Raw genomic sequence first — 9,583 nt, forward strand, 5'->3', positions numbered from 1 at the left:
AACCCAAACTGCATGCAGTGCCCCCTTCGCACACTCAGGATACGTAGATTGCGCCCATGAGCGAGAGCGCCATCTGTCGTGGAGTTTGGGGTCAGCCTTCTTTTAAGAAGGGTCGGACCGGCACCGTCTCATGAATGTCTTCATAAGGAGATAATAATATACCCGAAACGAATACAACATTTCGATTCAGCAAAGCTTATACTATAGCTCCATCAAGATATAACTTACAATTTGGTTGACATTGCAGAAAGTGTTGCTTAAGTCTGTAAGGCTAGACAAACACTAAGATTTTCCAACACCGATCTCGCAACGTGATTGGACGGTGCTGCCATCTACTTGCACTTGGCATCTGCTACGTGCTCGGGTTGGCCAATCATAAACTATTTTAATTATAACGCTAACGTTACATATTTACGTCACTAGATGGCAGTACGAGGTCAGATTATGTTGACGAATCAGTGGGGCCCACGTTTTACGCACACCGTTTCCTTCTGTCTAGTTATTGTATTTAGGTACTGTCGACGTGTTTCCCTTGTTGACAGGTAACAAGAACCGTGTTCCGTCTTTCTGAAACGATGGAGCTCATACACGGAGTTTTCCTTGCAGTAGTGCTGGGTCACGTCGCCACAGTTAATGGTCTGTATGACAGAAATTCCGATGTCGTTGAATTGACGGCCGGCAACTTCCAGGGCAAAGTCTTGGACAGCGATGATCTCTGGTTGGTTGAGTTCTATGCCCCATGGTGTGGCCACTGCAAAAGTCTGGCACCAGAATGGTCTAAAGCAGCTGCAGCATTGAAGGGCGTCGTTAAGGTTGGCGCTGTCAACATGGACGATCACGGATCGGTCGGGCAACCCTACGGCATCCGAGGTTTCCCGTCCATCAAAGTCTTCGGCGCAGACAAGAAGAAGCCCGTCGACTACGAGAGTGCGAGAACAGCTTCGGCAATCGTCGCCGAAGCTCTCAACCAAGTTAAGAAATTAGTAAACGTTAGGCTCAGCGGCGGCGGCGGCAGCAGAAGCAGCGGCGGAAGCAGGTCTGGAGGTGGCGGCGGGGATGGTTTCGCTGCGGAGGAAGTCGTGGCGCTGACCGATTCTAACTTCGAGCAGCTCGTGCTGGACAGCGACGACATGTGGCTCGTCGCGTTCCACGCACCGTGGTGCGGTCACTGCAAGAGCCTCGCGCCGCACTGGGCGACGGCCGCCCACGAACTGAAGGGCAAAGTGAAGCTCGGAGCGGTCGATGCCACTGCGGACACCGTCTACTCTAGCCGCTACGGCGTCAAGGGTTTCCCCACGATCAAGCTGTTCAATCAGGGCAAGAAGGACGGCGACGCACAGGAGTATGATGGCGGGCGAACGTCATCAGACATTGTCAGCTGGGCTCTCGACAAACTGTCGGCTAAGATTGAACCACCGGAGATTATACAGGTGTCTATCCTTGCACCCTTAATATTAACCTCATAACCTCATGAATATTAGTTTTCAAAGTCCAAGAGACTGTATCAAAGATGGAAATAAGTATTAACGAAGCTCTGCTTCTAATTAAAAATTTATTTCACGTGAATCAACGTCCATTGATTGTACTGGTATCGAATGGTAAATTCTGTAATCATATAAGGGAAACCCTGCGTAGAAATGTTTCTTCTCATACCTACAGGTGATGGATCAATCCACACTAGAATCTTTTAATAACTGTCATAATCATGCATTCTCGTACACACGCTGACGGGGGGTCACGACCTCCGATTTCGACGATAATTGTCACGGCCGTAAAACAAAAGCGTGCTAATAAGACATTTTTCTCCAACCCACAGGTGACGGAGAAGACGACCCTCGAGACGGCCTGCCAGAAGAATCCGCTCTGCATCGTCTCGATCCTCCCGCACATCTTGGACTGCCAGTCAGACTGCCGGAACGGCTACCTCAAGGTTCTTCGTGAGCTCGGCGCGCGATACAAGAAGCAGCTGTGGGGCTGGGTGTGGGCGGAGGCTGGCGCGCAGCCCGACCTCGAGGAAGCTCTGGGGATCGGCGGATTTGGCTACCCGGCGATGGCGGCGCTGAACGCGCGCAAGATGAAGTTTGCGCTGCTGCGCGGCGCGTTCAGCGACGCGGGCATCCACGAGTTCCTGCGCGAGCTGTCGGTCGGCCGAGGCTCGACCGCGCCGCTGCGGGGAGCCGAGCTGCCTCGCGTTGCCGCGACGACACCGTGGGACGGCAAGGACGGAGAGATGCCGGCGGAGGATGAGTACGACCTGAGCGACGTCGAGCTGGAGCCGCTAGACAAGGACGAGTTGTAATCGGGCGCATGGGGGCAGTCTAGAGACATGGGAGTTGTAATTGAACGTGGACAGTCTAGAGAGTTCGGTGGTATGATCGGGCATGGAGGAGTCTGGAGAGTTGAAAGTTATAATCAGGCGTGAGGCAGTCTAGAGAGTTGAAAGTTATAATCGGGCGTGGGGCAGTCTAGAGAGTTGAAAGTTATAATCGGGCGTGGGGCAGTCTGCAGAGCTGGGAGTTATGATCAGGCGTGGGGCCGTCTTGTGAGCCGGGAGTTGTGATCGGCATGGATTGTCCGGAGAGTTGGGAACTTGGGAGCTGGAACCATTAGATGACAACAATGGGCAGTGATTGGTCAGCCCTTCTGGCCTGTTTGACCGACAGCTCTAGCCAATCAGCAATGCGATAGGATATTCTAAAAACTGCGTAGCAACCACGTGTCGCTCGGTACACATTTTGGCGCTCACCACGTACATTTGTTTGGGTTAGCCCGACCGACCTAGTAACAATATAAAGGATGTGCACCGCCATCTTGCTCTAATGAATAGGGCAGTTGACCAGGGGCATCATGAGAGCTGAGAATTGCATCAGCAAGCATTTGATGCTATGTAGTTGTGCGTATGAAACAAAGTGTCATCCAATCTGCATTGGTACAATCTCGTTAAGAATTTGGCATGTGGAGCTGAGCTAGGTTAAATGCAAGGTTTAAAATCATGTGTATTGTGATATCTGCCAGAAATACACTGTATAATGAGTAACTCCAGTCCCAGTGATAATTAAGTTTGCAATGGAGTTTACATTACAATAACCATCAGGTTTGCACTTATTTATCTGAGATTTATTCCTTTTCAATGAGGTTGGCTGTAATCGTATAATAATTTGTTAACAGCAAGTGCACAGATTGTGCTTAGTGGTCCTGTGAAATCCATGCTTTGATTAAATTCCTGAATACTATCATCAGAAGAGCATGATTAATGGATCAATTATCAGTAATGTTTAACTGGGTTTTCTAGAAGTAAAGTGAAAAGAGTTTTCAGACAGTAATAATAATATGGCAGTGAGTTTTGTGTGTTTTTGAAGGGGAATGCTTGAAGAAGTTTTTTATAACACAGTTGTTGACACAGTAGTGACAACTTCATTCTACTCTTAGTACATAAACATATGTAGTGTATACGGTTTGGTACATTATGTTCATGCTTGAAAGATGTATTGATATCTTGAGGTCAAACACTTGGTAGCACAAACCTATGGCCTATAGCTTGGTAAACTACCATGCAGCTTGTTTGGGAATGTATGTTTTGTGTGTGGATCTTCTTGGGTGTATCCTAATCCTTTTTAATGTCTACTTAGGAATTGCCTATGTATTTTGTATTCTTGGTGCCTGCCTCTCTAACAGTAAGTGTACCAGGTACAGCCACAATATATGCTATTGCCCAATTACGACTGCAGGGAATGATCCGTGGCAGGGTAGACCTAAAAATAACAAATTGAACTTACACATTGCATTTACTTGCGTTATTTATCCGAAACCTGTGGAAGAATTCTTTTGATCTGTTTGTGTTATGAGTGGTACCTCATGTTGAGGTGTTGAAGGTGAATATTGTTGATAGTAACATCGTACATTGTCTCAGAAGTCATCTAGACGTGGTGTTTAGGAAATGTGGTGCATTGTACGTTGTAATGGTAATATCGTCTGTCATCTGATAACGCTGGGCATTTCGTAATGACATGTGCATTGTAATTTCAATTACACATCGAGATTCTGTATAATAGGCAGGTTATCGTGAAGTGGAAGATACACCAGTTGTGGAAATCTATTAAAAATTGATGTGGTCGAACAGTCAACCTTGGTTAAAGACAGAACGTAACTCAGGAAGCTGGCTCAAAAATGTATCTTCGGAAATCATATGCTGTAAATCAGTGCTTATTGGTTATGCAGTTGATATTACATTCAGTCTTTTATATGAAAATATGTTTTCATACTGTTTACTTGTTTCCTTTTTAACACACGCGGACAAACAACACAGGCGTAAGAGTCAAACAATAATCAATATCAATTAAATAGTGTATACCAACCTATTCCATTTTTTATATAAGTTACATTTTAATCGAAATATAGAAATCGTCAAATAAGTTCGTCTGATCCAAAGGTGGAGTTTCCTATGTTCTCATCCGATAGAGGGCAGTGCCGTCATACTTTGTATATCTGTATACATCAGTGATCAGTACAGAAGCATAGACATAATTCGTCTAAATACGAATAAATGTTCACTAGATGAAAGCCCTACACGTTCTCATTGGTAAGTCAAACTGCTACTAAACCTATAATCAAAAGCTAACATTCAAACTTTTCTGTGGTCGTCACAATTGTCATTCGTTTTCCATTGGAAATGCCAGCAAAGGTCGTATTCCAGAGTGTGGGTGCCTAGCTAGTCCAGTATTATTGTAGCTCTAGTAGTAGTACTATAGCCCGCTTACATTGACTGCCCCTGGCCAACGGCAGTCAATGTAAGCGGGATATAGTACTAGAGCTAGTATTATTGGAGCTAGTCTATAAGACATGACCCATTTGTATTACTCGACTAGCTGGCAGTATTAATATTATAGACCGAATAATTCTGTCCCATATAACCTTTTTTATATTTTTGTGATGGTTATTGGGACAGAACGGGGTTCATTGAAATTTCGTGAGATCGCATGCAAAATGCATGCGCTGCGAATGCGGCCCGTACGCCGCTATTGGCGCGAAAAAAAACCTACCGTTCCCTTCTACATGGCTTTACCTTGCTACTGATATGTGTATACATTCACTTCAATCGTTATTCCCTTCTTAAAAGATCGTTTTTCAGAAACCCCGCTTCATTTAACTTTAGTAAATTACGTTCGCCATTTACAAACAATCAGACCAATCAGAGCGAGGCTTACAATAGCCCCTGGTTCTCGCTTGTATCTGTGGCGCTGCAGGAGGGCTGATAGACTCGCTCTGATTGGTCTGATTGTTTGTAAATGGCGAACGTAATTTACTAAAGTTAAATGAAGCGGGGTTTCTGAAAAACGATCTTTTAAGAAGGGAATAACGATTGAAGTGAATGTATACACATATCAGTAGCTACAAGGTAAAGCCATGTAGAAGGGAACGGTAGGTTTTTTCCCCCGCCAATAGCAGCGTACAGGCCGCATTCGCAGCGCATGCATTTTGCATGCGATCTCACGAAATTTCAATGAACCCCGTTCTGTCCCAATAACCCTCACCAAAATATAAAAAAAGGTTATTTGGGACAGAATTATTTGGTCTAGCTCTAGCAGTATTACTGACTCTGTCAGTGTCTGTTATACCACGAGTTACGCAACGCACGTCGCAAGGAATCCGTTCTAAGAAAAACGTTCGTAACCGAAAATCTGTAAAGTAAATCACGTTTATTATTAACTTCCATTATAAGTGGAGATGCATTCTCAGGAAAGTCTCAGTCAAAGGGTGTACTACTACTACTACTAGTACTAGAGCCTAGAGGGACAATTATAATTGCAAGTAAACATTAGCAAAAACACATGAATTAGTTGATTATGTTACATAGGGCAGTGATAATACTGGGATGGAAAGGGATTTTAGAATTAGATTTACTGAGATGGAGCGTTACTCCCTTTAGGGACACTTTTACCAGCTAGCTTGCTCATAACTCTAGTCCTATAGCCCTTGTTTGCCACAAGCCTGTGGCGAACAAGGGCTATATTACTAGAGCTGAGAGGATCTATGTCCCTCAGGGTACTGCCGGAACGTACCCTGGTACCATCTAATATGCCAGACCGTACCTCGCCTACTCCACTAACGAGTCTAGGGAGTCGCATACGCCTACTCCCTAACCCTAACCCTAACCCTAACCATATCAAATAGTTACCAGGGTACGTTACGGTATACCGGACCGTTCCCAGGGTACGTTACGGTATACCGGACCGTTCCCAGGGTATGTTCCGGCAGTACCCTGGGGGACATAGACCCTATGAGCATTACTAGAGCTAGCTTGCTCACAGTTACTTGAAACGTTTCAATAATAAAATGATAGTCAATAAAAACGAAATGTAGTTACTAGCAGGGTCTTAATGGTTATTTATTCTTTTTCGCGTATTATTAGCGTAATAATCGCGATAACAGTGTCTCGTAAATGCAGTTCAGGCTCTCCTCTGCAACACAATTTTGCTGCACGTACATTACTGTCCGCAAACTCGGAGAAAGATAGAGTTCTTTCTGTGAGTTTGTGCACAGTGTAGAAGTTTATTAGTGAAGCCATCTTCACTATATTATTAGTATATGTAAGCGTCTGATACATGGTAACAATATGGTATAATAATATCAGGAGAATATGAATTGATGCTACAATTTTAAGGTTGATGACGAAGCAAGTAGACAGAATGTGGCCAACACTTCTAGACATGTCAAGAGATGAATGCAAGAGAGTACTTAGAAGATTGGGTAGGCATACAATTTAACAAATAATCTTGTATTCCAAAGTTCATGTGGTATATTGTATTCAGTGCATGAAGTAGTATTGTATTGTGTTTTTTTAGTATGAGTGGTACCAGTAATTAATAGGTAATGTTTTACCTCGGTGAATTCTTTTTAATTCTTGTGCAGAATTGGAGGCTTACTCATCATTTGTGTCTGCGTTACGTGCTCAAGGCGATCTATCAAAGGAGAAAAAACACCTTCTGGAAGAACTATGTCGTGTTTTGAGGTAATACCGAAAGGGGGATAATTATGTGCAGGCTCATGAAATACATTTTAATCTCAGCTAATTACCCAGAAGAAGGTAGTCACAAATTATGAAAAAAAAGTTGCTTACTCTCTGTTATGTCGGATACAAGGGACATGTACTTTTTCCAGTGAAATTTTCATAGATTTTGTTGGTGAAGAATTGATACACATTATACACGGTCTAATTTGGTGTTATTATTTGAAGTGAAGCCTCTAACAGTCCTTGCACCATTACATTATTCTCGTCTGTTAACAGTTTGTGTGTAATTGCTGAGCAATACTATAGTTTAAATTGCTGAGCAATACTATAGTTTAAATTGCTGAGCAATACTATAGTTTAAATTGCTGAGCAATACTATAGTTTGAATTGCTGAGCAATACTATAGTTACTTTAATGTTCTGCATTGCTAGTATATCATCAGAGAGGCACAGAGCAGAAGTTAGAAGAGCTGTGAATGATGAGAGACTTGCTACCATTGCTGACTGGTAAGTAACAAGTGTCAACACGATTAACAATAATCAATAATCAATTGTGCAGGTATAATAAGCAACTTCTAGTATCAACCATAAAACTATCTATTTTCAGGGAATTCAACATTAAATGTTAAATCCACGCATCATTAATACATGTGCTTATTTCTTGTTCTGTTGTGCTACGCTTCTTGGTAATGTCAATGCAATTTCAAGCAAGACACCAACTGAAATATCATGGGGATTCTGAAGTCACGCAGCACTACCTAAATTCCATAGTACTAACCCCTCAATTACACAAACAGAAAATAATATATCTTAGATTACATGTCCATCACTAAAATCTATGCAGTGTACTCAGCAAAAAAAACTACAGTGATGCAATGACTATGGGAAAAAACGTGCCTATCATACATGCTATTACAATACTGATACGATACACTGAAAAAAAGTTTACAAAACTGTGTGTGTGTCGCACACTCAATTAACGAAGAATTAAGTGTCCTAATTCTCAAGTAAGTACACTCAATTAAGAACACTGAAAAAGCGACGCTGGCACGATGCGGGTGTACCTCGTGCTGAGAAAATTAAATTAAAATTAAATTAAAAATTAAAAATGTCACAACACTACAGTGGTCGGTGTGTCCACAGCACGTCGGGTCCAAGCACGTCGTCCGAGTGGTCAGTGGAGGGTCGGCGGCTCGTGCCCATTCTGCCACGCCTCGTGCCGCAGACCGCCTTCACCAGCATCGCAAACTCCGCCGCCAACGTCGCCGCGGCCCATAATGCACTGCTCTCGCAGCGACACCAGAGCAGCGGGAAACCTGAAGGTAGTGGAGCCGACTTGTGATCAGGCACGAGGAGTTTAGCCACGTCAACATATAATAATGTGTTATTATATGTTTTATATCATATTTACTATTATATTATATTATATTACTTATATACACTATTATATTACTCTATTTACCATTATATTTATGTTGGTTGCGGTTATTGTCTTTCATTTGCATCTGAACGTTATCGCTAGGAGAAATGCAGATGGCTATATTCATTGGGGTAGGACATCAGACCAGTTTACATCCCAAATTGTTAATCTAATATAATCAGGAGTGTCATGATATAGGCTAGTATATTAAGTCTATATAGTCTATGTAGCGTTATATAGTTTATATTGTGACTCTCATAATATAATGTAATACAAAGTGTGAAATTACGGAATCATCGGGTGAGCTACGCACTCACGTATTTACCTGACGGTAATGGTTATGTGCGCGAATGCTCGACGTCCATCCTTCATCCTGCGTCGCCGACTTTCATCCTTACACCTTACAGCCGGCATGTCACAGATGGCGATGAATAATAATGTGCCAACGTCGTCGCCATCGCCGATCGGTTCGACATCGCCGAGGTCGGCTAGTCCCACGTCGAACGTCGTCGTGCTACCCAGTGGCATGTCCATACAGGTTAAAGGTACTGATTGTAGAACAGGCATATAGTCACCGTGTCCACTGTGCTTTGCATAGTTGGTTGCTGTTAGTGTGCTACAGTCGATTTTTTTTTCTAGTTATTTTCGTAGAGTGCTGTACGTAAAATGAGTAGGATATAGCAGTAGCAGCTGCTGGACATTAGCGCATATTTGCGACAGTCGATCTTTTCTAGTTATTTTTCAGCAGTGTTCTATGTATGTGTAGTACAATCTGCTATATCTGCGTAGTATACTTCACTATTCTGTCTGTCCGTGTACTGTCTGTGTAGTACAGTGTTCTACATCTGTGTAGTAGAAATATGTCTGTCCATGTAATGTCCGTGTCATACAGTGTTCTATGTCTGTATAGTACACTCTGCTACAGCTCTGTAATACAGTGTTGCTGCAGACTCGCTGTAGTGGTTCTGTAACTGTTGCATGGCAGAAGATGGAGAGGAGACGGTGAGGAAGCGACGGAGGGCTTCATCATTCACCGAGAGCATCGTCGCCAGTACTAAAGTCAGCACTTGGACAGTGACAAAGGTCAGTCACACTTCTGATTCCCTCCCATACATCAGTTATCTTCACACCTTCCGTGTCCTGCATCGCTTCCGG

At 43.3% G+C, this 9,583-nt stretch overlaps 3 protein-coding genes across 3 annotated transcripts in view; 2 read left to right on the forward strand and 1 right to left on the reverse strand.

The window, feature by feature from the left end:
- LOC106821200 (39S ribosomal protein L23, mitochondrial-like) overlaps positions 1 to 315 on the reverse strand; it is a 3,312-nt gene extending 2,997 nt beyond the window's left edge. The window contains exon 1 of the mRNA XM_014825905.1: positions 229 to 315. Coding sequence (XP_014681391.1) covers positions 229 to 242 — 14 coding nt within the window. The 5' untranslated portion in view covers positions 243 to 315. The remainder of the gene's footprint in view (positions 1 to 228) is intronic.
- Positions 316 to 455: 140 nt separating this feature from the next.
- Positions 456 to 4,255, forward strand: LOC106821199 (probable protein disulfide-isomerase A6). The gene is made up of 2 exons (XM_014825904.1): positions 456 to 1,430; positions 1,817 to 4,255. The coding sequence occupies exons 1-2, from the start codon at positions 576 to 578 to the stop codon at positions 2,297 to 2,299; spliced, it is 1,338 nt and encodes a 445-aa protein (XP_014681390.1). The 5' UTR covers positions 456 to 575; the 3' UTR covers positions 2,300 to 4,255.
- A 233-nt stretch (positions 4,256 to 4,488) lies between these two features.
- Positions 4,489 to 9,583, forward strand: part of LOC106821186 (protein EMSY-like) — a 9,633-nt gene continuing 4,538 nt past the window's right edge. The window contains exons 1-7 of the mRNA XM_014825881.1: positions 4,489 to 4,579; positions 6,662 to 6,747; positions 6,910 to 7,009; positions 7,441 to 7,515; positions 8,152 to 8,330; positions 8,836 to 8,973; positions 9,414 to 9,511. Of these exons, the coding sequence (XP_014681367.1) occupies positions 6,666 to 6,747; positions 6,910 to 7,009; positions 7,441 to 7,515; positions 8,152 to 8,330; positions 8,836 to 8,973; positions 9,414 to 9,511 (672 nt within the window). The 5' untranslated portion in view covers positions 4,489 to 4,579; positions 6,662 to 6,665. The remainder of the gene's footprint in view (positions 4,580 to 6,661; positions 6,748 to 6,909; positions 7,010 to 7,440; positions 7,516 to 8,151; positions 8,331 to 8,835; positions 8,974 to 9,413; positions 9,512 to 9,583) is intronic.

This window comes from Priapulus caudatus, unplaced genomic scaffold (assembly GCF_000485595.1).
Source record: "Priapulus caudatus unplaced genomic scaffold, Priapulus_caudatus-5.0.1 Scaffold63, whole genome shotgun sequence".
Taxonomy (NCBI): domain Eukaryota; kingdom Metazoa; phylum Priapulida; class Priapulimorpha; order Priapulimorphida; family Priapulidae; genus Priapulus; species Priapulus caudatus.

What these genes read in the sequence shown, in the direction of transcription:
- LOC106821199 (XM_014825904.1), top strand. Translation starts at nt 576, where the DNA reads ATGGAGCTCATACACGGAGTTTTCCTTGCAGTAGTGCTGGGTCACGTC. An exon ending in AACCACCGGAGATTATACAG is followed by an intron (nt 1,431 to 1,816) that starts GTGTCTATCCTT and finishes TCCAACCCACAG; the next exon opens with GTGACGGAGAAGACGACCCT.